The sequence below is a fragment of the Hirundo rustica genome, unplaced genomic scaffold (assembly GCF_015227805.2).
Source record: "Hirundo rustica isolate bHirRus1 unplaced genomic scaffold, bHirRus1.pri.v3 scaffold_218_arrow_ctg1, whole genome shotgun sequence".
NCBI classification, from domain to species: Eukaryota; Metazoa; Chordata; class Aves; order Passeriformes; family Hirundinidae; genus Hirundo; species Hirundo rustica.
The window spans coordinates 31,177-58,768 of record NW_026690278.1 but is presented as its reverse complement, the minus strand read 5'-3'; the positions used below and the strand labels follow the sequence as shown (position 1 = coordinate 58,768).

At 61.5% G+C, this 27,592-nt stretch overlaps 2 protein-coding genes across 2 annotated transcripts in view; one reads left to right on the top strand and one right to left on the bottom strand.

The window, feature by feature from the left end:
* Positions 1 to 30: 30 nt before the first annotated feature.
* On the bottom strand, positions 31 to 19,979 carry LOC120747838 (proto-oncogene vav-like; the record flags this gene model as incomplete). The annotated part of the gene is given in 18 exon segments (XM_040053879.1): positions 31 to 128; positions 1,683 to 1,784; positions 1,891 to 2,000; positions 3,052 to 3,184; positions 4,028 to 4,113; positions 6,227 to 6,313; positions 6,839 to 6,907; positions 7,438 to 7,533; positions 8,783 to 8,879; positions 9,852 to 9,958; positions 11,472 to 11,540; positions 11,921 to 12,010; positions 13,349 to 13,457; positions 14,340 to 14,405; positions 15,624 to 15,682; positions 15,773 to 15,889; positions 18,942 to 18,980; positions 18,982 to 19,979. Coding segments are annotated over 18 exon segments (1,699 nt in total), but the record flags the coding sequence as incomplete, so codon positions are not given.
* Positions 19,980 to 26,933: 6,954 nt separating this feature from the next.
* Positions 26,934 to 27,592, top strand: part of LOC120747836 (complement C3-like) — a 30,545-nt gene continuing 29,886 nt past the window's right edge. The window contains exons 1-2 of the mRNA XM_040053878.1: positions 26,934 to 26,983; positions 27,098 to 27,290. Coding sequence (XP_039909812.1) covers positions 26,934 to 26,983; positions 27,098 to 27,290 — 243 coding nt within the window. The remainder of the gene's footprint in view (positions 26,984 to 27,097; positions 27,291 to 27,592) is intronic.

Genomic DNA, 27,592 nt, shown 5'->3' with positions numbered 1-27,592 from the left:
TCCCCTCCCCAATCCCATCATGCCCCTCACCAGCTCCGGCCTTCCCGCAGGTTCCCATGCGCCCCAGGCACTCCTTGTGGGCGGGGGCCCTGCAGCGGCTGCAGCGATAGCCCTGGTAGAAGGTGCCCCTGGAGACACGAGGGGGACACGGGGGGGACACGGGGTCATGGTCACAGAGGACATCACCAGCCATGCCCCACACCCACCTGAGCCTGTCCAGGACTGACCAGTCCATGATTGACCTGAGCCCACCCAGGACTGACCTGAGCCCACCCAGGACTGACCTGAGCCTGTCCAGGACTGACCAGTCCGTGATTGACCTGAGCCCACCCAGGACTGACCTGAGCCCACCCAGGACTGACCAGTCCATGACTGACCTGAGCCTGTCCAGGACGGACCAGTCCATGATTGACCTGAGCCCACCCAGGACTGACCTGAGCCTGTCCAGGACTGACCAGTCCATGATTGACCTGAGCCCACCCAGCACTGACCTGAGCCTGTCCAGGACTGACCAGTCTGTGACTGACCTGAGCCCACCCAGGACTGACCAGTCCATGATTGACCTGAGCCCACCCAGGACTGACCAGTCCATGACTGACCTGAGCCCACCCGGGACTGACCTGAGCCTGTCCAGGACTGACCAGTCCATGATTGACTTGAGCCCACCCGGGACTGACTTGAGCCCACCCAGGACTGACCAGTCCATGATTGACCTGAGCCTGTCCAGGACTGACCAGTCCATGATTGACCTGAGCCCACCCAGGACTGACCTGAGCCCACCCAGGACTGACCTGAGCCCACCCAGGACTGACCAGTCCATGACTGACCTGAGCCCACCCAGGACTGACCAGTCCATGACTGACCTGAGCCCACCCAGGACTGACCAGTCCCTGCCCCACCCAGGTTGGCCAGCACAGCCCTTGACCCAGCTGGGTCTTGGGTCCCATCAGGATCAACCCAAACACGAGGGTCTCACCTCGGCTTTGGCCCACCCAGGGCTTGGCCCACTGTGGCCTCCAGCCAACCTGGTCTTGACCCATCTCAGCCTTGATCTCCACCTAACCCTTGACCCACCGCAGCCTTTAGCTCCACTCAACCTTGACCCACCTTGGTTTTCCCCAACCTTGACCCACCTTGGACTTGACCTACATTGATCTTGACCCATTTTGGCCTTGACCCACTTTGGCCTTGACCCACTTTGGCCTTGACCTCCAACCAACCCTTGACCCACCTCAGCCTTGACCTCCTCCCAACCTTGACCCACCTTGGCCTTGACCTGCCTTGGTCTTGACCCGCTTTGGCCTTGACCTCCAACCAGCTCTTGACCCACCTTGGTCCTGACCCACCTTGCTGTGTTCTACCCAACCATTGACGCACCTTGAACCCTTGGCCTCCACCCAACCTTGACCCACCAGAGCTTGACCCCCAAGGAGCTCCTTGACCGCTCCCAGCCCTTGACCACCCTCCAAGGCCTGACCCACCTTGACCTTGACCTTCCCATGACCCCACCCACCCCCTCCATCACCAACCTCCACCTTGACCCACCCCAGGCTTAACCCCCCTTGACCTCACCACCCCCAAGGGCACGACCCCCCCAGACCTCACCCCACCTCCAACCCCCCTCTCCCAGGGCCCCCCACAGCCTCCCCAGGACCGCGGGGGACGTGATTTCGGGGTCCTACCTCAGCAACATCTGGCAGGCCTTGCAGGACGTGGTGTCCTCGAAGGAGAACATCTGGAAGTCGTGTCCGTCCGCCAGGGCGTCCTCGGGGAAGATGTTGGACCTGCCGGACACGGGGGGGACCTGGGTCTGGTGGGGACGAACCGGGCCCCTCCAGGACCACCCGGCGGGGCAGGTGTGACCTCCTCCGTGGGGACAGGGCCACCTACAGCGCCATCTCGAACTGCTCCAGCCACTTCTTTTTCAGCTCGCGCGTCTTGAAGAAGAGCTCGTAGTCCTGCAGCCCGGCCGTGTCCAGCAGCACGAAGGTGTGGGACCACTGCGGGGGTGGGGAGGGGTCAGCCACGCCCCCCCCAAATGGGGCGGGGTCACACGGTGCTGGGGATATTGGGGTCACCACCCCTCCCGGGGTCACTGGGTGGTGGGGTGTCCACTGGGGACGTGGACATCAGGGTTCACCAGGAACCAGGTTGTGGGGATCCACCAGGGATTGGGGTTTTGGAGTCCACCAGGGACCAGGATCCTGGGTTTCCATCAGGGAACAAGGTTTGGGGGTTCTCCAGGGACCAGGATCTGGGAATTCACCAGGGAATGAGGTTTTGGGGTCCACCAGAGACCAGGATCCTGGGAATTCACCAGGGAATGAGGTTTTGGGGTCCACCAGGGACCAGGATCCTGGGTTTCCATCAGGGAACAGGGTTTTGGGGTTCTCCAGGGACCAGGATCCTGGGTTTCCATCAGGGAACAAGGTTTTGGGGTCCACCAGAGACCAGGATCCTGGGAATTCACCAGGGAATGAGGTTTTGGGGTCCACCAGGGACCAGGATCCTGCGATCCACCAGGGAACAGGGTTTTGGGGCTCACCAGGGAACAGAATCTGGGAATTCACCAGGGAATGAGTTTTTAGGGTCCATCAGGGACCAGGATCCTGGGATACACTACAGAACAGAATCTGAGGATCCACCAAGGAAGTGGATCCTGGGATCCACCCGATCTGGACATCTGTGTCCACCAGGGAACAGGATCTGGGGATCCACCAAGGAAGAGGCGTTTGGGGTCCACCCAAATGCCCAGATCTGGACAGCTGGGACCACGAGGGACCTGGATGTTGGGACCACCAGTGACCGAGATCCTGGGATCCACCAGTCCTGGACCTCTGAGGTCATTGGGAAGAGGACTTGGGGACCCCCGGGATCTGGACCCTTGGGACCGCTTGGAACTGGACACGTGTGTCCACCAGTGACCAGGATCCTGGGATCCACAAGACCGGACGCTTGCGTCCTTCCTTTGGGAAGAGGACACTGGGACCGGAGGGACGCCTGGACACTGGTGTCCCCCAGGTCCTGCTGTCCCCAGGGTGTCCCCGGCACCTTCTTGCCGTCGCGGGGCCCCAGGCCACCGTCTCGCAGCTGGTGGCTCTGCAGGTCCACCACGTCCTTGGTCTCGTAGGAGTCCCCGCGGCGCTTGCAGATGATCAGGGCCTTGTCCAGCAGGAAGCCGTACCTGGGGACAGCGACAGCGGTGGCACCGCGCCGCTGAGGCCACCACCAAGGGGTGTCCCACGGTGTCCCCATGGATGTCCCCATGTCTCTGTGGTGTCCCCATATTGCAGCGATGTCCCTGTGATATCCCCATGGGGTCCCCAGGTGTCCCCATGTCCCTGAGGTGTCCCCAAGGTGTTCCTGAGGTGTCCCCAGGTGTCCCCATGTCCCTGAGGTGTCCCCAAGGTGTTCCTGAGGTGTCTCCAAGGTGTTCCTGAGGTGTCCCCATGGATGTCCCCATGTCTCTGTGGTGTCCCCATATTGCAGTGATGTCCCTCTGATATCCCCATGGGGTCCACAGGTGTCCCCCAGGTGTCCCCAGGTGTCCCCAGGTGTCCCCATGTCCCTGAGGTGTCCCCTGAAGTGTTCCTGAGGTGTATCCAAGGTGTTCCTGAGGTGTCCCCAGGTGTCCCCATGTCCCTGAGGTGTCCCCGAGGTGTTCCTGAGGTGTCTTCATGAACGTCCCTATGTTCCCAAGGTGTCCCTGAGGTGTTCCTGAGGTGTCCCCATGTCCCTGAGGTATCCCTAAAGTGTTCCCAAGGTGCCCTCATGACTGTCCCCACATTGCTGTGATGTCCCCATATTGCTGTGATGTCCCTGTGGTATCCCCCAGGTGTCCCCAAGTGTCCCCAGGTGTATCTGAGGTGTCCCTCAGGTGTCCCCAGGTGTCCCCAGGTGTCTCTAAGGTGTCTCTGAGGTGTCCCCATGTTGCTGTGATGTCCCTGTGGTATCCCCCAGGTGTCCCCAGGTGTCCCTCAGGTGTCCCCCAGGTGTCCCCAGGTGTCCCCAGGTGTCCCCGGCTCACCTGTCCACCTTGGAGCGTCTCTCGGTGCTGGAGACCTTCAGCTCCCCATCGATCTTGGGGCGCCCGAACTGCGCCAGGGACTGCGGCTGGGAACGGGACACGGGAATGGGACATGGGAATGGGACACGGGAATGGGACACGGGAATGGGACACGGGAATGGGACACGGGAATGGGACACTGGGATTGGGATGGACACGGGAATGGGACACGGGAATGGGACACGGGAATGGGATGGACACAGGAATGGGATGGACACGGGAATGGGACACGGGAATGGGATGGACACGGGAATGGGACACGGGAATGGGATGGACATCGGGAATGGGACATGGGAATGGGACACGGGAACGGGACATGGGAATGGGACACGGGAATGGGACACGGGAACGGGATGGACACGGGAATGGGACACGGGAATGGGACACGGGAATGGGATGGACACGGGAATGGGACACGGGAATGGGACACGGGAATGGGACACGGGAATGGGATGGACATCGGGAATGGGATGGACACGGGAATGGGATGGACACAGGAATGGGATGGACACGGGAATGGGACACGGGAATGGGACACGGGAACGGGACATGGGAACGGGACACGGGAATGGGACACGGGAATGGGATGGACATCGGGATTGGGATGGACACTTGGAACAGGACACGGGCATGGGATGGACATCGGGAATGGGACGCAGAAACGGGACATGGGATTGGGATGGACATCGGGAACGGGATGGACATGAGGATTGGGACACGGGAATGGGACACCAGGAGCAGGACACGGGAATGGGACATGGGCATGGGACACGGGAATGGGATGGACATCGGGATTGGGATGGACATCAGGAATGGGACACCGGGAATGGGATGGACACTGGGAATGTGGGGACATGTGGGGGACATGGGGGTGACAGTGGGGGTGACAGTGGGGTGACACTGGGGGGCCCAGGGGGGACACTGGGGGGACTCTGAGGGACATGGGGGTGACAGTGGGGTGACACTGGGGGTGACACTGGGGTGACACAGGGGGTGTCCCAGGGACACTGGAGGGCTTTGGGGGTCCTGGGGAAGGTCTGGGGGGGGTCCAGGGGGTGTTTTGGGGTCCCCACCATGGCCTGGAGGCAGAGCTGGACACTCGGGGGATTTGGGATCATCCGGGATAAACCTGGGCCCGGGGCACTTTGGGGGTCACGGGGAAAATTTGGGGGTCCCAAAGGGGTCCTGAGGAGGGTTTGGGGGTCCTGGGGAGGATTCGGGGAATTTGGGGGTCTCAGGGGGAGATTTGGGGCTGCCAGGGGGGATTTGGGGGTCCTGGGGTGAGATTTGGGGGTCCTTGGGAAGATTTTGGGAATTTCGGAGCCCCGGGGGGGAGATTTGGGGGGTCTTTGGGTGGATTTGTGGAATTCTGGGCTTCCAGAGGGGATTTTCGGGGTTCTCAGGGAGGAATTTGTGGGTGTTTGGAGGGATTTGAGGGTGCTGGGGAGGATTTGGGGGTCCCGGGGTTATTTGGGGGTCCCAGGGGGTTTTGGTGGTCCCGGGGGAGGGGAATTTGGGTGTTCAGGGGGGGATGTGGGGGTCCTGGGGGAGAATTTGGGGGTTCCTGGGGAGGATTTGTGGAATTTGGGGGTCCTGGAGGCAGATTTGGGGGTCCTGGGGGGCTTTGGGGGTCCCAGGAGCAGATTTGGGAGTCCCAGCGGGGTTTGTGGGTCCTGGAGGCAGATCTGGGGGTCCCGAGGGGTTTTGGGGGTCCCGGGGGGGTTTTGGGGGTCCCGGGGAGTTTTGGGGGTTCCCGGGGGTGTTTTTGGTGTCCCAGGGGGTGGTTTGGGGGTCCCGGGAGGTTTTGGGGGTCCCGGGGGGTTTTGGGGGTCCCGGGGGGGTTTGGGGGTCCCGGGGGGGTTTGGGGGTCCTGGAGGCAGATCTGGGGGTCCCGGGGGGGCGGTTTTGGGGGTCCCAAAGGCAGATCTGGGGTTACTGGGGGGTTTTGGGGGTCCCAAAGGCAGATTTGGGAGTCCTGGGGGGTTTTTGGGGGTCCTGGGGGTGGTTTGGGGGGTCCCGGGGAGTTCTGAGGGTCCCGGAGGCAGATCTGGGGGTCCCGGGGGGTTTTGGGGGTCCTGGGGGTGGTTTGGGGGGGTCCCGGGGGGGTTTGGGGGTCCCGGAGGCAGATCTGGGGGTCCCGGGGGGTTTTGGGGTCCCCACCATGTTGTGCAGGCAGAGCTGGATGCTCGTCAGCTGTTTCAGGGTCTCGTTGTCCCGTTTGACCTCGTTCACGCACTGGGCCAGGTCCTGGGGGGGGTTGGGGAGGGGGGGCTCGGGTCAGAGACCCCCGAACCCCCAAATCCCCCCTGGAATCCCCGGACCTCCCCTGGAACGCCGAAATCCCTCTGGAACCCCCGAAATCCTCCCCTGGAACCCCGAAATCCCTCTGGAACCTCCAAAATCCCTCTGGAACCCCGAAATCCTCCCCTGGAACCCCAAAATCCTCCCCTGGAACCCCGAAATCCCTCTGGAACCCCAAAATCCCTCTGGAACCCCAAAATCCTCCCCTGGAACCCCAAAATCCTCCCGTGGAACCCCCCGAAATCCCTCTGGAACTCCCAAAATCCCTCCGGAACTCCCAAATCTCCACCAGGAACCCCAAAAATCCCCCTCAGAAAACAACAGATTCCCCCCAAAACCCCAAAAGTTCCTCCAGGACCCCCCCCAAATCCCCCTAAATCCCCACCAGGACCCCCCCCCGGATCCCCCAAATCCCCCCCAGAATCCCCAAAATCCCCCCCAAAATCCCCCCCCAGATCCCCCCAGCCCCACCCTCATGGCGTCCAGCGCCCCCCTCAGCCGCTCCCGCTCGGCCGCATCCGGGGTCAGCTTCACCAGCTCCTGGGGGTCAAAGGTCACGGTGTCCCCAGGTGTGTCCCAGGTGTGTCCCAGGTGTGTCCCAGGTGTCCCCCAGGTGTCCCCCAGGTGTCCCCAGGTGTGTCCCCGGTGTGTCCAGGTGTGTCCCGGCTGTCCCCAGGTATGTCCCAGGTGTCCCCAGGTGTCCCCCAGGTGTCCCCCGGTGTGTCCAGGTGTGTCCTAGCTGTCCCCAGGTATGTCCCAGGTGTCCCCAGGTGTATCCCAGGTGTCCCCAGGTGTGTTCCCAGCTGTCCCAGGTGTGTCCCCAGGTGTGTCCCAGGTGTGTCCCAGATGTCCCCAGGTGTGTTCCAGGTGCCCCAGCTGTCCCCAGCTGTCCCCAGGTGTGCCCAGGTGTCCCCAGGTATGTCCCAGGTGTCCCCCAGGTGTCCCCCGGTGTGTCCAGGTGTGTCCCAGGTGTCCCCAGCTGTCCCAGGTGTATCCCAGGTGTGTCCCAGCTGTCCCCAGGTGTGTCCCAGCTGTCCCCAGGTGTGTCCCAGGTGTGTCCCCGGTGTCACCTGGAGCAGCAGGTGATATTTCAGCACCCTCTGCATGGGCACCATCAGCAGATCCCGCAGCGAGAAGCGCCCGTTGTTGGCTCGCTGGGAGCACTCCTGGGGCAGGGGTGGGGACATTTGGGGACATTTGGGGGTCCACCCAAATCCACCCCAAATCCATCCAAAATCCATCCAAAATCCACCCAAAATCCATCCAAATCCATCCAAATCCACCCCAATTCACCCCAAAATCAACCCCAAACCCACACAAAATTCACAGAAATCCACCCAAATCCACTCCAAATCCATCCAAAATCCACTCCAAATACATCCAAAATCCATCCAAATCCACCCAAATCCACCCCAATTCACCCCAAAATCAACCCCAAACCCACACAAAATTCACAGAAATCCACCCAAATTCACTCCAAATCCACCCCAAATCCATCCAAAATAATCCACCCCAAATCCTCCCAAATCCACCCAAATCCACCTCAAATCAACCCTAAACCCACCCAAAATTCTAAGAAATCCACCCAAATTTACTCCAAATCCATCTAAAAATCACCCTAAACCCACCTAAATCCACCCAAATCCACCCCAAATCCACCCAAATTCACCATCAATCCATCTAAAATCCACCCAAAATCCACCCAAATCCACCCTAAATCCACTCAAATCCACCCCAAATCCACCCCAAATCAACCAAAAATCCACCCAAAATTCACCTGAAATCCACCCAAATCCACCCCCAAACCACCCAAATCCATCCAAAATTCACCCAAAATCCACCCAAAACACACCCAAATCCTCCCAAATCCACCCAAAATCACCATCAATCCATCTAAAATCCACCCAAAATCCACCCAAATCCACCCTAAATCCACTCAAATTCACCCCAAATCCACCCCAAATCAACCCAAAATCCACCCCAAATCCATCCAAGTTCACCCAAAATCCAACAAAAAAAAAATTTGGCGGGTTATTTGGGGTCAGTTTGGGGTCATTTGGGGTCACTTGGGGTCATTTGGGGTCACTTGGGGTCATGGGAGGTAATTGGAGGTCATTAGGATCGGAAGGGGGGATTTGGGGGAAGTTTTTTGGGATTTGGGAGAATTTGGGGGGATTTGGGGGGAGTTTTTTGGGATTTGGGAGGATTTGGGGGGATTTGGGAGTTTTTTGAGGGATTTGGGGGGAGTTTTTTGGGATTTGGGGGAGTTTTTGGGGCCCACCTGGAGCTTCGTGGGAAGGTTTTGGGGTGATTTTGGGTGATTTTTGGGGGGTTCTGGTGGGGGTTGGGATTTTGGGGGTTCATGGAGAGGTCAGGAGGGATTTTGGGGTGTTTTTGGGGTGTTTTTGGGCTCACCTGGAGCTTCATGCGCAGGTCGGTGCAGGTGGAGAGCTGGTCCAGGCGTCGCGCGGCCGCTTCCACCTGGCTGCAGTAGCGGCCGTAGAGCAGGAACCTGGGGTGGACACCCAAAAATCCGCCCAAATCCACCCAAAATGTGCCCAAATCCATCCAAAATGTGCCCAAATCCACCTCAAATCCATCCAAAATCCACCCAAATCTACCCAAAATCCGCCCAAATCCACCCAAAATCTGCACAAATCCATCCAAAATGTGCCCAAATCCACCCAAAATCTGCCCCAAATCCACCAAAGTTCACAGAAATCGACCCCAACTCCACCTGGCTGCAGTAGCAAAATCTCCCTCAATTCCCCCCAAAATCCCCCCCAGGACCCCCCAAATCCCCCCCCAAACTCACCCCAAATCCCCCCCAAATCCCATCCAAATTCCCCCCGAATCCCCACAGGACTCCCCTGGACCCCCCAAAATCCCCCCAGGACCCCCCAAATCCACCCCCCCAGCTCACCCCAAATCCCCCAGGACCCCCCAAACCCCTCCCCAAATCCCCCCAACTCCGCCCAACTCGCCCCAAATCGCCCCCAACTCTCCCCAAATCCCCCTCAAATCCCCCCAAATCCCCCCAAATCCCCCAGGACCCCCCCAAACCCCTCCCCAAATCCCCCCAACTTCCCCCAAATCCCCCCGAACTCCCCCCCAACCCCTCCTCAAATCCCCCCGACTCCCCCCCAAACCCCTCCCCAAATCCCCCCAAATCCCCCCAAATCCCCCAGGACCCCCTCGATCTCTCCGAACTCCCCTCAAATCCCCCCCAGGACCCCCCAAATCCCCCCCAGCACCCCCCAAACCCCTCCCCAACTCCCCCCAAATCCCCCTCTAATTCCCCCAAATGCCCCCCAACTCCCCCCAAATCCCCCCAAATCCCCCTCAAATCCCCCCAACTCCCCCCAAGCCCCCCCCAAACCCGCCCCGGACCCCCCAAACCCCTCCCCAACTCCCCCGAACTCCCCCCAAATCCCCCCCAGGACCCCCCCGGACCCCCCCGGACCCCCCCGGACCCCCCCCGCACCTCTCCTTGTACTGCAGGAACAGCGGCGGCAGCGCGCGCCCCGCCCCGCCCCCGCCCAGCGCCGCCCGCAGCTCCCCCAGGAACCGGCGGTGGAGCTCCAGCAGCTCCTGCGGACACCGGGGTTACTGGGAGCGCTGGGAGCGGGACTGGGAGCGATGGGAGAGATGGGAGCGGGGACTGGGAGCGCTGGGAGCGCTGGGAGCGGGGACTGGGAGCGATGGGAGAGATGGGAGCGCTGGGAGAGCTGGGAGCGGGGACTGGGAGAGATGGGAGCGCTGGGGAGGGGGACTGGGAGAGATGGGAGCGCTGGGAGTGCTGGGAGCGGGGACTGGGAGAGATGGGAGCGCGGACTGGGAGCGCTGGGAGAGCTGGGAGCGCTGGGAGCGGGGACTGGGAGAGATGGGAGAGATGGGAGCGCTGGGGAGGGGGACTGGGAGAGATGGGAGCGGGGACTGGGAGAGATGGGAGAGATGGGAGCGCTGGGAGCGGGGACTGGGAGAGATGGGAGCGGGGACTGGGAGAGATGGGAGCGGGGACTGGGAGCGCTGGGAGCGCTGGGAGCGCGGACTGGGAACGCTGGGAGCGCTGGGAGAGCTGGGGAGGGGGACTGGGAGAGATGGGAGAGATGGGAGCGGGGACTGGGAGAGATGGGAGAGATGGGAGAGCTGGGGAGGGGACTGGGAGCGCTGGGAGCGGGGACTGGGAGAGATGGGAGCGCTGGGAGCGGGGAGTGGGAGAGATGGGAGAGCTGGGAGCGGGGACTGGGAGAGATGGGAGAGCTGGGAGCGGGACTGGGAGCGCTGGGAGAGATGGGAGAGCTGGGGAGGGGGACTGGGAGAGCTGGGAGCGCTGGGAGCGGGGACTGGGAGAGATGGGAGCGCTGGGAGCGCGGACTGGGAGCGCTGGGAGCGCTGGGAGCGGGGACTGGGAGAGATGGGAGAGCTGGGAGCACTGGGGAGGGGGACTGGGAGCGCTGGGAGCGCTGGGAGCGCTGGGGAGGGGGACTGGGAGAGATGGGGAGGGTTACTGGGAGCACTGGGAGAGCTGGGAGCGGGGACTGGGAGAGATGGGAGAGCTGGGGAGGGGGACTGGGAGAGATGGGAGCGCTGGGAGCGGGGACTGGGAGAGATGGGAGCGCTGGGAGCGGGGACTGGGAGCACTGGGAGAGCTGGGGAGGGGGACTGGGAGAGATGGGAGCGGGGACTGGGAGAGCTGGGAGCGCGGGGACAGGGACTGGGAGCGCTGGGAGCGCTGGGGAGGGGGACTGGGAGCACTGGGAGCACTGGGAGCACTGGGAGCGGGGACTGGGAGCACTGGGGAGGATTACTGAGAGCACTGGGAGGGCTGGGAGTGGGGACTGGGGGCACCGGGGAGGGTTACTGGGAGCACTGGGAGCACTGGGAGCACTGGGAGCACTGGGAGTGGGGACTGGGGGCACTGGGAGGGGTTAATTGGGGTTAACTGGTGGGGAGAAGTGTGCAGGGTTACTGGTGTCACTGGTCAGTGTCCCCATGTCCCCGTGTCACTGGTCACTGTCCCATGTCCCCCCGTGTCCCCCCATGTCCCCGTGTCACTGGTGTCACCTGTCAGTGTCCCCCCATGTCCCCGTGTCACTGTCACCTCCACGTTGATGAAGATGCTCTCCATGTCCCTCGGGCTCAGGAAGTGCCGCAGCGGCCGCAGGAAGTGCTGGGGACAGCGGGGGACAGCGGGGGACAGCGGGGGACAGCGCGCCTTACTGGGAGCACTGGGAGCACTGGGAAGCCCCAATGTCCCTTCTGTCCCCATTGTCCCCAATGTCCCCAGTGCCCCCAGTGCCCCCAGTGTCCCCATGATGTCCCCAGTGTCCCCCCCGGAAGATGGCCTCTAGGGTCTTCGTGTGTCCCATGTCCCCATTGTCCTCATTGTCCCCAATGTCCCCAGTATCCCCAATGTCCCCAGTGTCCCCATGGTGTCCCCACCTGGCAGACGGCCTCCATGGTCTCTGTGCCCCCAATGTCCCCGTGTCCCCAATGTCCCCAGTATCCCTAATGTCCCCAATGTCCCCAGTGTCCCCATGGTGTCCCCACCTGGCAGATGGCCTCCAGGGTCTCCGTGTACCTCTCCTCCGTCTGCCGCAGCTCCTGCAGGCAGCAGAGCCGCCGGTCCACACCGCCCTTCTGTGGGGACATGGGGACATGGGGACATGGGGACATTGGGGACAATGGGGACAATGGGGACAATGGGGACACGGGGACACTGGGGACATTGGGGACAATGGGGACACTGGGGACATTGGGGACATTGGGGACAATGGGGATATGGGGACATTGGGGACCATGGGGATATGGGGACAATGGGGACATTGGGACAATGGGGACAATGGGGACACTGGGGACATTGGGGACAATGGGGACACTGGGGACATTGGGGACAATGGGGACAATGGGGACAATGGGGACAATGGGGACACAGGGACATGGGGACATTGGGGACATGGGGACACTGGGGACATGGGGACACTGGGACATTGGGGGCATTGGGGACACTGGGTTATGGGGACACAGGGACATGGGGAAATGGGAATATGGGGACATTGGGGACACGGGGACATGGGGACAGTCACGGCACCGGCCACAGGTGGCACAGGTGTGCGCGGGTGGCACAGGTGTCACAGATGGGACACAGGTGTGCAAAGGTGACACAGGTGTGTCAGAGGGGACACAGGTGTGTCTGGAGGGTGATCCCAGGTGATTTGGGTGGGGTCCCAGGTGGTTTTGGGGAGATCCTGGGTGTTTTGGGGGTCCCAGGTATTTTGGGGGTGTCCCAGATGTTTGGGGGGGGTCCCAGGTGTTTTTGGGAGGGTGCCAGATGCTTTTTGAGAAGGTCACAGGTATTTTGGGGGACTCCCAGGTGTTTTTTAGGAAGGTCCCATCTGGTTTTCGGGGGTCCCAGGGGGTTTTGGGAGGTCCCAGGTGTTTTAGGGGAGGGGTCCCAGGTGTTTCGGGCACTCCCAGGTGTTTTTTGGGAAGGTCCCAGGTATTCTTGGTAGGTCCCGGGGTTTTTTTGGGGGAAGGTCCCAGGTACTTTTGGGGGAGTCCCAGGTGTTTTGGGGGGCTCACAGGTGTTTTTGGAGGGGTCCCAGGTATTTCGCGGGGGGGGGGGGCTCAGGTATTTTTGAGGTGTTCCCAGGTGGTTTTTGGGAAAGATCCAGGAATTTTTGGGAAAGTCCCAGGTATTTTTGGGGGGACTCCCAGGTGTTTTTTGGGAAGGTTCCAGGTATTTTGGGGGTGTTGCCAGGTATTTTTGGGGGATTCCCAGGTATTTTTGGGTGGTTCCAGGCATTTTGGGAAGCTCCCAGGTATTTTGGGGGGACTCCCAGGTATTTTTGGGTGGTTCCAGGCATTTTTGGGAAGCTCCCAGGTATTTTGGGGGGACTCCCAGGTGGTTTTTGGGTGGTTCCAGGCATTTTGGGAAGGTCCCAGGTATTTTTTTGGGGGGGGGGGGGTCACACCCACCGTGGCCGGGGGGGGCTCGACCCTCATCAGGTCCTCGTAGACGTCGTCGCCGTCGTCCCCTTCGGCCTCCACGCAGTCGTAGAGGTCATCGTCCTCCTCGGCCGTGTCACTGCGGGGCGGGGACAGCTGGGGACACCCCTGGGACACCCCCGGAGCGCCCCCGAATCCCTCTGATTGTCCCCAGACCCTCCGGGGGTCCTTAACGTCCCCAGACACCCCCAGGGACCCCATTGATGCCCCCCCCCAAATCACCACAATGTCCCCAAATTGTCCCCAAATGTCCCCAAATTGTTCCCAAACGTCTCTTATTGTACCTAAAAAACCCCAATGTCCCCAAACGTCCCTCATTGTCCCCAGAACTCCCCTCAATGACCCCCCCAATGACGCCAGATTGCCCCAGTGCCTCCCAGTATCCCCCGGTATCCCTCAGTATCCCTAGTATTCCCAGTATTCCCAGTATCCCATTTCCCCAATGTCCCCAGTCTCCCGAGTCTCCCCAGTATCTCCACCATTCCCAGCATTCCCAGTATCCCCAGTATTCCCAGTATCCCCAGTTTCCCCAATATCCCCAGTTTCCCCAGTACCCCCCACCATCCCCAGTATCCCCAGTATTCCCAGTATTCCCAGTATCCCCAGTATTCCCAGTATCCCCAGTATTCCCACTACTGCCAATATCCCCAGTGTGTCCCCAGTATGTCCCCAGTATCCCCAGTATCCCCAGCATTCCCAGTATCCCCCGTATGTCCCCAGTATCCCCAGTACCCCGAGTATTCCCAGTATCCCCAGTGTGTCCCCAGTATCCCCAGCGCCTCCCAGTATCCCCAGTACCCCCAGTCCCCCAGTACTCCCAGTTTCCCCAGTACTCCCACCATTCCCAGCATTCCCACCATTCCCAGTATTCCCAGTATCCCCACCATTCCCACTATTCCCACTATTCCCAGCATTCCCACCATTCCCAGTATTCCCAGTATCCCCAGTATCCCACACTCACTCGATGAGGTCGGACAGGCCGCTGTAGATGTCCTCATCCCCAACGCTGTCCTCGGACGGGAACGGCCTGGGGGGACACGGCCGGACACCAGTGACCCTCGGGAACTGGACACTGGGAACTGGACACCAGTGACCCTCGGGGACTGGACACCAGTGACCCTTGGGAACTGGACACTGGGAACTGGACACCAGTGACCCTTGGGGACTGGACACCAGTGACCCCCAGGGACCGGACACCAGTGACCCTTGGGAACTGGACACTGGGAACTGGACACCAGTGACCCTTGGGAACTGGACACTGGGAACTGGACACCAGTGACCCTCGGGAACTGGACACTGGGAACTGGACACCAGTGACCCTCAGGGACTGGACACCAGTGACCCTCAGGGACTGGACACTGGGAACTGGACACCAGTGACCCCCGGGGACTGGACACTGGGAACTGGACACCAGTGACCCTCGGGGACTGGACACTGGGAACTGGACACCAGTGACCCTCGGGAACTGGACACTGGGAACTGGACACCAGTGACCCTTGGGAACTGGACACTGGGAACTGGACACCGGTGACCCTCGGGGACTGGACACTGGGAACTGGACACCGGTGACCCTCGGGGACTGGACACCAGTGACCCCCGGGGACCGGACACCAGTGACCCTTGGGAACTGGACACTGGGAACTGGATACCACAAACTGGACACCAATGACCCTTGGGAACTGGACACCAGTGACCCTCGGGGACTGGACACTGGGAATTGGACACCAGTGACCCTTGAGGACTGGACACCAGTGACCCTCGGGGACCGGACACCGGTGACCCTCAGGGACTGGACACCAGTAACCCTCGGGGACTGGACACTGGGAACTGGACACCACAAACTGGACACCAATGACCCTTGGGAACTGGACACCAGTGACCCTCGGGAACTGGACATTGGGGACTGGACACCAGTGACCCTCAGGCACTGGACACTGTGGTCACTCAGAGAGGGGACTGGACACCAGTGACCCTTGGGGACTGGACACCAGTGACCCTCAGGGACTGGACACCAGTGACCTTTGGGGACTGGACACCAGTGACCCTCGGGCACTGGACACTGTGGTCACTCAGAGAGGGGACTGGACACCAGTGACCTTTGGGGACTGGACACCAGTGACCCTCGGGCACTGGACACTGTGGTCACTCAGAGAGGGGACTGGACACCTGAACCATCAGGAACCGGACGCCAGGGACTGGACACCTGGACCCTCAGTGTCCGGACACCTGATCCCTGTCCACTCACGTGAATCCTTTGCTCTGCGCGATCGGGGTCCAGGAGAGCGCTGAGAGCGTCTCGATCACCTGGGGACAGACAGGTGACATTGGGGGACCGAGGTGTGACCCGGACCCCCGGGTGCCACCCCCCCAGGACAGCTGGACCGCTGACCCCACCTTGCCGAAGTCCTGGACATCGAAGAGGTCGAAGGCGCCGAAGAGCCGGTGCTTGGGGAGCCCGAATTTGTCGGCGCAGGCCGTCAGGAAGGTGCGGATGTTCCTCAGGCACAGGAACTGCGGTGGCACCGTCACCGGCGTCACCGTCACCGGTGTCACCCGCCATCCCCTCCCAGTGTCACCTCTGTCATCCCTGTCATTGTCACCTTCACAATCAGAGCCATCATCTCTCTGTGGCTGTGACCGCCGTTGTCACCAGTGGTGACACTGGCACTGCCGTCATCTCTGTCACTGGTGCTGTCATTGTCATTGTCGTTGTCATTGTCGTTGTCGTTGTCATTGTCGTTGTCATTGTCATTGTCGTTGTCGTTGTCGTTGTCATTGTCATTGTCATCCCTATGAACGTTGCCGCCATCATCAGCAGCACTGTCGTTGTCCTTGTCACCCACTTGGCGCCATCACCACCACCGTGATTGTCACCATCCCTGTCCTTGTCACCCACTTGGCGCCATCACCATCGCCGCCATGACGTCACCATGGCCAGCACTGTCATTGTCACCCCCATCAACATCACCACCAACTGTTGGCACTGGCACCGCCACCATCTCCGCCACCAACGCTGTCATCGTCACTGTCACCCCTGTCAACATCGCGATTGTCCCTGTCACCCCCTCGCCACCATCATCGCCAAGATTGTCACCGTCAACACCATGGTTCCTGTCCCTGTCACCTCCTTGGCACCATCGCCACCGTCGTCACTGTCATTGTCACCAGCACCACATTGTCACTGCCCTCATTCTCACCAGGGCTGTCATTGTCACCGTCAATGTCACCATCATCATCGTCATCATCATCTCCACTGTCCCATCATCATCACTGCTCTGTCACCCTCATTCACACCAGGGTTGTCATTGTCCCCATCATTGTCACCATCATCATCCCCGTTGTCCCCATCATTGCCACCACCCTCATCTGCACCCATCACTGTCATCATCAATGTCACCATTGTCACCACCCCCGTTGTCCCCATCATTGTCCCCATCATCATCGCCATTGTCCCCATCAAGGCCACCACTGTCATCCACACCCACCATTGTCACCATCAGTGTCACCACTGTCGTCCCCATTGTCCCCATCATGGACACCACCATCATCCACACCCACCATTGTCACCACCAGCACCACCATCACTATTTCCATTGTCCCCATCATGGCCACCACTGTCATCTGCACCCACCATTGTCACCATCAGTGTCACCATTGTCATCATCCCCACTGTCCCACTGTCATCATTGCCCATCTCCTTCAATTGCACCAGCCCTGTCATTGTCACCATCAATGTCCCCACCACCACCAGCCCCAATGTCACCATCACGATCCCCATTGTCCCCATCATTGTCACCATCATTGTCCGTCCCCATCATCATCCCCATTGTCCCCATCATGGCCACCACACTCATCCCCACCACCACTGTCACCATCAATGTCACCACTGTCATCCCCATTGTCCCCATCATTGCCACCACTGTCATCCACACCTGCCATTGTCCCCATCAATGTCCCCACCATCATCATCCACCTTGTCCCCATCATGGCCACCACCCTCCTCCACACCCACTGCTGTCACTGTCACTGTCCCATCATGGCCATCACCCTCTTCCACATCCATCATTGTCACCATCAATGTCCCCACCATCATCATCCCCATTGTCCCCATCATGACCACCACCCTCCTCCACACCCACCGCTGTCACTGTCATTGTCCCCATCACTGTCCCCATCATTGTCCCCATCATCATCCCCATTGTCCCCTCATGGCCACCACCCACCTCCGCACCCACTGCTGTCACTGTCATTGTCCCCATCATCGCCACCACCCTCTTCCACATCCATTACTGTCACCATCAATGTCCCCACCATCATCATCTCCGTTGTCCCCATTGTGGCCACCACCCTCTTCCACACCCACCACTGTCACTGTCATTGTCCCCATCATTGTCCCCATCATCATCCCGGTTGTCCCCATCATGGCCACCACCCTTCTCCGCACCCACCACTGTCACTGTCACTGTCCCATCACGGCCATCACCCTCTTCCATATCCATCATTGTCACCATCAATGTCCCCACCATCATCATCCCCATTGTCCCCATCATGGCCACCACCCTCTTCCACACCCACCACTGTCACTGTCACTGTCCCGTCATGGCCATCACCCTCTTCCACATCCATCATTGTCACCATCAATGTCCCCACCATCATCATCTCCATTGTCCCCATTGTGGCCACCACCCTCTTCTACACCCACCACTGTCACTGTCATTGTCCCCATCATTGTCCCCATCATTGTCCCCATCATCATCCCCATTGTCCCCTCATGGCCACCACCCACCTCCGCACCCACCGCTGTCACTCATTGTCCCCATCATCGCCACCACCCTCTTCCACATCCATTACTGTCACCATCCATGTCACCATTGTCATCCCCATTGTCCCCATCATGGCCACCACCCTCTTCCACACCCACCACTGTCACTGTCACTGTCCCATCATGGCCATCACCCTCTTCCACATCCATCATTGTCACCATCAATGTCCCCACCATCATCATCTCCGTTGTCCCCATTGTGGCCACCACCCTCTTCTACACCCACCACTGTCACTGTCATTGTCCCCACCATTGTCCCCATCAGCATCCCCGTTGTCCCCATTGTGGCCACCACCCACCTCCGCACCCACCGCTGTCACTGTCATTGTCCCCATCATCGCCACCACCCTCTTCCACATCCATTACTGTCACCATCCATGTCACTACTGTCATCCCCATTGTCCCCTCATGGCCACCACTGTCATCCACACCCACCACTGTCACCATCATCATCCTCACTGTTCCCACCACTGCCACCACCCTCCTCCACATCTGTCACTGTCACCATCAATGTCCCCACCATCATCATCCCCATTGTCCCCATCATCGCCACCACCCTCTTCCACATCCACCACTGTCACCATCCATGTCACCACTGTCATCCCCATTGTCCCCTCATGGCCACCACCCACCTCCGCACCCACTGCTGTCACTGTCACTGTCCTTGTCACTGTCCCTGTCACCGTCACCCCCCGGCACCGCGCCCCTCCCCGTGCCACCTGTCCCCGCCCCGGCTCTCACCTGTGACATCTGGGGCCGGGGACAGATGTCGCGCGGGGGGGACGGCGCGGGGCAGCAGGGCGTTGAGGAGGTGGCACAGCAGGACGCCGTCGCGCAGCGCCTGCGCCAGGTCCCACACCTGTCCCGCGGGGCTGCTGGCGCGGTGTCCCGCGGGCAGGACGCGCGCGGCCACCAGCCAGTGGGCACACTGGCGCCACGCCTCCATGGGGACAGCGGGGACGAGGTGGGGGACGGGGGGAACTTGGATGGAGGTGGGGTGAACGTGGATGGAGGTGGGGCCTGGTGGGATGAACTTCGATGGAGGTGGGTGCTGGTGGGGTGAATGTTGATGAAGGTGGGTCCTGGTGGGATGAACTTCGATGGAGGTGGGGTGAACTTCAATGAAATTGGGTCCTGGTGGGATGAACTTCGATGGAGGTGGGTCCTTGCAGGGTGAACTTCGATGGAGGTGGGGTGAACTTCGATGGAGATGGGGCCTGGTGGGCTGAACTTCGATGGAGGTGGGGTGAACGTTGATGGAGGTGGGGCCTGGTGGGGTGAACTTCAATGAAATTGAGTCCTGGTGGAATGAATTTTGATGGAGTTGGGTCCTGGCAGGGTGAACTTCGATGGAGGTGGGGTGAACTTTGATGGAGGTGGGTCCTGGTGGGGTGAACTTTAATGAAATTGGGTCTTGGTGGGATGAACTTCGATGGAGGTGGGGCCTGGCGGGGTGAACGTTGATGGAGGTGGGTCCTGGTGGGATGAACTTCGATGGAGGTTTGTTGCTGGTGGGGTGAACGTTGATGGAGGTGGGGCCTGGTGGGATGAACTTCAACGAAATTAGGTCCTGGTGGTATGAATTTTGATGGAGGTGGGTCCTGGCAGGGTGAACTTTGATGGAGGTGGGGCCTGGTGGGACGAACTTCGATGGAGGTGGGTCCTGGTGGGATGAACTTCGATGGAGGTGGGGTGAACGCTGATGGAGGTGGGGCCTGGTTGGATGAACTTCAATGGAATTGGGTCCTGATGGGATAAATTTCAATGGAGGTGGGTCCTGGCAGGGTGAACTTCAATGGAATTGGGTCCTGGTGGGATCAATGGAGTTGGGTCCTGGCAGGATAAACTTCTGCAGAGGAGTCGATGGAAGAGGGTCCAACCATCGGCTTCTGGCCAGGAGATGGTGGAGATGGGATCCCAGAGAGGCTGAGATCCTGGAAATGGGATCCTGGTGGAGATGAAATCCTGGATGAGATCCCAGTGGAAATGAGTTCCCAGTGGAGGTGAGATCCCGGTGGAGGTGAGATCCCGGTGGAGGTGAGATCCTGCTGGAAATGAGATCCCAGTGGAGGCACGATCCCAATGTAGGAGAGATCCAGTGGAGGTCAGATCCTGGATGAGATCCTGGTGGAGATGAGATCCTGATAGAGGTGAAATCCTGGATGAGATCCCAGTGGGGGTGAGATCCTGATGGAAGTCAGATCCTGGTGGAGGTGAAATCCTGGATGAGATCCCGGTGGAGGTGAGATCCTGGTGGAAATGAAATCCTGGTGGAGATGAGATCCTGGTGGAAGTGAGATCCTGCTGGATCTGAGATCCAGTGGAGGCCAGATCCTGGTGGAGGTGAGATCCTGGTGGAAATGAGATCCCAATGCAGGTGAGATCCCAGTGGAGATCAGATCTCAGTACAGGTCAGATCCCAGTACAGGTGAGACCCCAATGGAGACCAGACCCCAGTACAGGTGAGATCCCAGTGGAGATCAGACCCCATTACAGGTGAGATCCCAATGGAGATCAGATCCCAATGGAGGTCAGACACCAGTGGAGGTCAGACCCCAGTACAGGTGAGATCCCAATGGAGATCAGACCCCAATGGAGATCAGACCCCAATGGAGATCAGACCCCAATGGAGGTCAGATCCCAGTACAGGTGAGATCCCAAGGGAGGTCAGACCCCAGTACAGGTGAGACCCCAATGGAGGTCACATCCCAATGGAGGTGAGATCCCAATGGAGATCAGATCCCAATGGAGACCAGACCCCAGTACAGGTGAGATCCCAATGGAGGTCAGATCCCAATGGAGACCAGACCCCAGTACAGGTGAGATCCCAATGGAGGTCAGATCCCAATGGAGACCAGACCCCAGTACAGGTGAGATCCCAAGGGAGGTCAGACCCCAGTGGAGGTCAGACCCCAGTACAGGTGAGACCCCAATGGAGGTCAGACCCCAGTACAGGTGAGATCCCAATGGAGGTCAGATCCCAGTACAGGTGAGATCCCAGTGGAGATCAGACCCCAGTACAGGTGAGACCCCAATGGAGACCAGACCCCAGTGGAGGTCACATCCCAGTGGAGATCAGACCCCAGTACAGGTGAGACCCCAATGGAGACCGCCCCATCCAGAGCAGCACCAGCCGAGGCCCTGCCTCGTGTGGCCTCTGCAGGACCACGTCCAGCGAGGAGCCTCCGGACGACCCCCGGACGACCCCCGGACAAACCTCGGCTCCTCCCGGAGCAGCTCCCGCGGCGCAGGGGGTTCCTTCCCCCCAGGAAGGGGAGGAACCGGAGGCGCCGGGGCCCCGTGGGGCCACCGCCGGTGACGAGCGGCAGACGTCGGTCCCCGTCCCACCGGGTTGTCCTTCTGCTCCTCCTCCCGCTCCGGCGGCCCGGCACGGTCAGCCGGGGCCTGGGGCGGCGGCGGGAGGCCGGAGGTGGCCCAGGGGACGAGGGAGGTGGCGGCGGCGCCTGCGCCCCGGGGGTGGCGCGGGGGACAACGGGAACTGAGCCGGGCGCCTTCCGGGGACCTTCCTGTCACAGGGGACAGCGGGGGGACCTCCGGGGGGACGGGAGAAGGTGACGGCAGGGATCCAGGTGACCTGGACGTGGTGGCCCACGAGGGGGCCAGGTGGCCTCTGGATGTGGTGGTCCACGAGGGATCCAGGTGGCCTCTGGATGTGGTGGTCCACGAGGGATCCAGGTGGCCTCTGGATGTGGTGGTCCACGAGGGGTCCAGGTGGCCTCTGGATGTGGTGGCCCAGGGGGTCCTACAAGAGGTCCAGGTGGCTGGAAATGGTGGTCCAGGGGGTCCAGGAGAGGTTCAGGTGGGCCCAGGTGGCCCAGGTGACCTGGACATGGTGGCCCAGGAGGGGTCCATGTGGCCTCTGGACATGGCGGCCCACGAGGTGTTCAGGTGGCCCAGGGGGTCCTACAAGGGGTCAAGGTGGCCGGAAATGGTGGCCCGGGAGAGTCCAGGTGACTTGGACATGGTGGCCCAGGAGGTCCAGGAAGGGTCCAGGTGACCTCTGGACGTGGCGGCCCAGGGGGTCCTACAAGAGGTCCACGTGGCCAGAAATGGTGGCCCAGGGGGTCCAGGAGCGGTTCAGGTGGGCCCAGGTGGCCCAGGTGATCTGGATGTGGTGACCTAGGGGGGTCCAGGTGGCCTGGACATGGTGGTCCACAAGGGGTCCAGGTGGCCTCTGGACGTGGTGGCCCAGGGGGTCCTACAAGAGGTCAAGGTGGCCGGAAATGGTGACCCAGGAGGTCCAGGAGAGGTTCAGGTGGGCCCAGGTGGCCCAGGTGGCCTGGACATGGTGGCCCAGGACAGTCCAGGTGACAGGAAATGGTGGCCCAGGGGGTCCAGGAGAGGTTCAGGTGGGCCCAGGTGGCCCAGGTGGCCTGGACATGGTGGCCCAGGACAGTCCAGGTGACCTCTGGACATGGTGGCCCAGGGGGGGTCCAGGAGGTGTCCAGGACCTGTTGGGGGGTCTCAGGATGGACCCAGGTGTTGGGATCTACCCAAGGGTTTGAGGTTGACCCAGATCCAGGTGGGACCCAGGTGTCCAAGTCCCACCAAAGGTCCTGGAGGTCACCCAGGTCCTTTCAGGGGTCTCAGAGGGGACCACCCAGGTGTCCAGGTCCAGGTGGGGCCCAAATGTCCAAGTCCCACCAACGGTCCAGGAGGTCATGCAGGTCCTTTCAGGGGTCACCAGGGGTGCCCAGGTGTCCAGGTCCAGGTGTGCAGGTCCTACCAGGGGTCCAGGAGGTCACCCAGGTCCTGTCAGGGGTCTCAGGATGGACCCAGGTGTCCAGATCCCGGTGTCCAGGTCCAGGTGGGATCCAGATGTCCAAGGGTCACCCTGACAGTTCCTGGAAGTCACCCAGGTCCCTTCAGGGGTCACCAAGGGGACCCAGGTGTACAGGTCCAGGTGGGCCCCAAATGTCCAAGTCCCACCAAAGGTCCTTGAGGTCACCCAGGACCTGTCAGGGGTCTCAGGATGGACCCAGGTGCCCAGATCCAGGTGGGACCCAGGTGTCCAAGTCCCACCAAAAGTCCAAGAGGTCACCCAGGACCTGTCAGGGGTCTCAGGATTGACCCAGGTGTCCAGGTCCAGGTGGTCCCAGGTGTCCAAGGGTCACCCTGACAGTTCCTGGAAGCCACCCAGGTCCCTTCAGGGGTCACCAGGTGTCCGTGACCTCTGGGGGGGAGGGGGTCTCAAAGATGTCCCCCCCCCCGGCCCTGCAGCGCCCGCCCCCGCTGTCCCCCCCACCCATGTCGTGACCCCCCCGGGGTGTCCCCTCTGTCCCCCCAGCTCCTGTCGCGACCCCGCCGGGGGTGTCCCCACTCTGTTCCCCCAGCCCCTGTCGTGACCCCCCCCGGGTGTCCCTCGCTGTCCCCCCAGCCCCTGTCGCGACCCCCCCGGGGTGTCCCCTCTGTCCCCCTCTGTCCCCCCCACCCATGTCGCGACCCCCCCCGGGGTGTCCCCACTCTGTTCCCCCAGCCCCTGTCGCGACCCCCCCGGGGTGCCCCCCACCCATGTCGCGACCCCCCCCGGGGTGTCCCCCTCTGTCCCCCTCTGTCCCCCCAGGCCCTGTCGCGACCCCCCCCGGGGTGTCCCCCTCTGTCCCCCCAGCCCCTGTCGCGACCCCCCCCGCGGTGTCCCCGCCCATGTCGCATGTCGCAAGCCCCGCGCGGGCCCCCCGCCAGCGCCTTCCCCGAAATGAGGAACGAGCGCCCCGCCCCTCCCCCACCCCGCCCATGGGGGGGGAGGGGGAGGGGGAGGGGAGAGGGGGAGGGGAGAGGGGGAGCCCCCAACCCCCACCCGAGGGGGGCACCCAAGGGTGCGGGACCCCCTCCCGCAGCCAGTGTCACCCCCCCCCCCCCCCCACGGGCACGGGGGGGGTCCGGGGGTGTCACCGCAGCCCCACCCGTGACCGCCGTGACCGCGGTGACCGGAGCCCCCCCCTCACCCCCCCCCAGCACCCATGGGTGGGCCCAGGGCCCGCGTTACCCATTAACCGGGGCGGACACCATAAAGGGACCCCCCCTCGCTGTCGCTGTCGCCGTCGCCGTCGCTGTCGCCGTCGCTGTCGCTGTCGCCGTCGCTGTCGCCGTCCCCTCCCTGCGGCCATGGGGGCTCCGGCGGCGCTGCCCCCCCACAGCCGCCCCCTCCTCCTCCTCTTCGGCCTCCTGGCGCTGCTCGGGACCCCCGCCCGCGCGCAGCTGTGAGCGACTGGGAGCCCCCTCCTCACCCTCGGGACCCCCTCCTCACCCTCGGGACCCCCCTCACCCACCCGTGGGACCCCCACCCATCCATGGGACCCCCATCCATCCATGGGACCCCTCCTCACCCACCCGTGGGACCACCCTCACCCACCCGTGGGACCACCCTCACCCACCCGTGGGACCATCCTCACCCACCCGTGGGACCCCCACCCATCCATGGGACCCCCATCCATCCATGGGACCCCTCCTCACCCACCCGTGGGACCACCCTCACCCACCCGTGGGACCACCCTCACCCACCCGTGGGACCATCCTCACCCACCCGTGGGACCCCCACCCATCCATGGGACCCCCCCCCCAATCCATGGGACCCCCTAATCCATGGGACCCCCCCAATCCATGGGACCCCTCCTCACCCACCCGTGCGACCCCCCTCACCCACCCGTGGGACCCCCACCCATCCATGGGACCCCCTAATCCATGGGACCCCCCCTCACCCACCCGTGGGACCCCCACCCATCCATGGGACCCCCCAATCCATGGGACCCCCATCCATCCTCGGGACCCCCATCCATCCTCGGGACCCCCCAATCCATGGGACCCCCTAATCCATGGGACCCCCCAATCCATGGGACCCCTCCTCACCCACCCGTGGGACCCCCACCCATCCATGGGACCCCCCCAATCCATGGGACCTCCATTCATCCATGGGACCCTTCCTCACCCATCCTTGGGACCCCCATCTATGGGAGCCCATCCATGGGACCCTCACCCACCCATGGGACCCCCCCCCCCAATCCATGGGACCCTCACCCACCCATGGGACCCCCCCCCAATCCATGGGACCCCCAATCCATGGGACCCCCCCCCAATCCATGGGACCCCCAGCTATGGGACCCCCCCATCTATGGATCCCCCCTACCCATGGGACCCCCACCCATCCATGGGACCCCCACTCTCCCATGAGACCCCCATCCTTGGATCCCTGTCTATGGGACCCTCATCTATGGGACCCTCACCCACCCATGGGACCCCCCCCCAATCCACGGGACCCTTGTCTATGGGACCCTCACCCATCTATAGGACCCCAACCACCCATCCATGGGACCCCCAACTCACCCATGGGACCCCCAACCACGGGACCCCCACTGTCCCATGGGACCCCCGTGGAAGCCCCTCTTTTTGGGACCCCCCAAACCTTGTGATCCTCCCCAAAATCCCTCCATCCCCCATGGGGCCCCCCCAGCATGGATCCCCCAAATCTGGGACCCCCCCAAAACCCCAAACCTACCAGGGACCCCCAACCCCAAATGTAATGGGGGGGGTACTGGGGGACACCGGGGGATTTGGGGTGCGCTGTGGGATTTGGGGCTGTTTCTGGTCCATGGGGCAGATCGGGGGGTTTGGGGGGGTCCCACGAGGTCCCTGAGGTGTTTTGGGGACAGATTTTGGGGTTTCCGGGTGCTGTGGGGTCCCCAAGGTGATTTAGGGACAGATTTTGGGGTTCTGTGAGGTCCCTGAGGTGATTCAGGGACAGATTTTGGGGTGTTGTGGGGTCCCCGAGGTGATTTAGGGACAGATTTTGGGGTTTCTGGGTGCTATGGGGTCCTTAGGGCACTGTGGGGACAGATTTGGGGTCTCCGGGGGAGTGTGATGTTCCTGAGGTGCTGTGGGGACAGATTTTGGGGTTTTGGGAGGTCCCCAAGGTGCTGTGGGGACAGATTTTGGGTTTTCTGGGTGCTGTGAGGTCCCCAGGGTGATTTAGGGACAGATTTTGGGGTTTCTGGGTTTATGAGGTCTCCAGAGTGTTCTGGAGACAGATTTTGGGGTCCTGTGAGGTCCCCGAGTTGATTTAGGGACAGATTTTGGGGTGCTGTGGGGTCCCCAAAGGGATTTAGGGACAGATTGGGGGTTTCTGGGTGCTGTGAGGTCCCCGAGGTGATTTAGGGACAGATTTTGGGGTTCTGTGGGGTCCCCAAGCGGATTTAGGAACAGATTTGAGGTTTCTGGGTTTATGAGGTCCTGAGTTGATTTAGGGATAGATTTTGGGGTTTCTGGGGTTCCTGAGGTGTTTTAGGGACAGGTTTTGGGGTTTCTGGGTGCTGTGGGGTCCCCGAGGTGATTTAGGGACAGATTTTGGGGTTCTGTGGGGTCCCCAAAGGGATTTAGGGACAGATTTTGGGGTTTCTGGGTGCTATGGGGTCCTTAGGGCACTGTGGGGACAGATTTGGGGTCTCCGGGGGAGTGTGATGTTCCTGAGGTGCTGTGGGGACCGATTTTGGGGTTCTGGGAGGTCCCCAAGGTGCTGTGGGGACAGATTTTGGGTTTTCTGGGTGCTGTGAGGTCCCCGAGGTGATTTAGGGACAGATTTTGGGGTTCTGTGGGGTCCCCAAAGGGGTTTAGGGACAGATTGGGGGTTTCTGGGTGCTGTGAGGTCCCCGAGGTGATTTAGGGACCGATTTCGGGGTTCCCGTGCCCCGGTGCCAGCCCCGCGGTGTCCCCAGGGTGACCATGGTGACGCCGGCCGTGCTGCGGCTGGACACGGACGAGCAGGGGACACTGTGGGGACAGATTTTGGGGTTCTGTGGGGTCCCCAAAGGGGTTTAGGGACAGATTTGGGGTTTCTGGGTTTATGGGGTTCCCGTGCCCCGGTGCCAGCCCCGCGGTGTCCCCAGGGTGACCATGGTGACGCCGGCCGTGCTGCGGCTGGACACGGACGAGCTGCTGGTGCTGGAGGCCCCGGGGCTGACGGCGGCGGCCGAGGCCTCGGTGCTGGTGCAGGATTTCCCCCAGAAGCGCCAGGTGCTGTTCCAGACCCGCGTGGCCCTGAGCCCGGCCGAGGGCATGATGGCCACGGCCACCATCAAGGTACAGCGTCACCTCCCCGCCTGCGGTCACTGTCACCACCCCTTGGTCAGTGTCACCACCCTGCGGTCACTGTCACCTCCCCTTGGTCACTGTCACCTCCCCCTGGTCACTGTCACCACCCCTTGGTCACTGTCACCACCCCCTGGTCACTGTCACCTCCCCTTGGTCACTGTCACCTCCCCTTGGTCACTGTCACCTCCCCCTGGTCACTGTCACCACCCCTTGGTCACTGTCACCACCCCTTGGTCACTGTCACCTCCCCTTGGTCATTGTCACCACCCCCTGGTCACTGTCACCTCCCC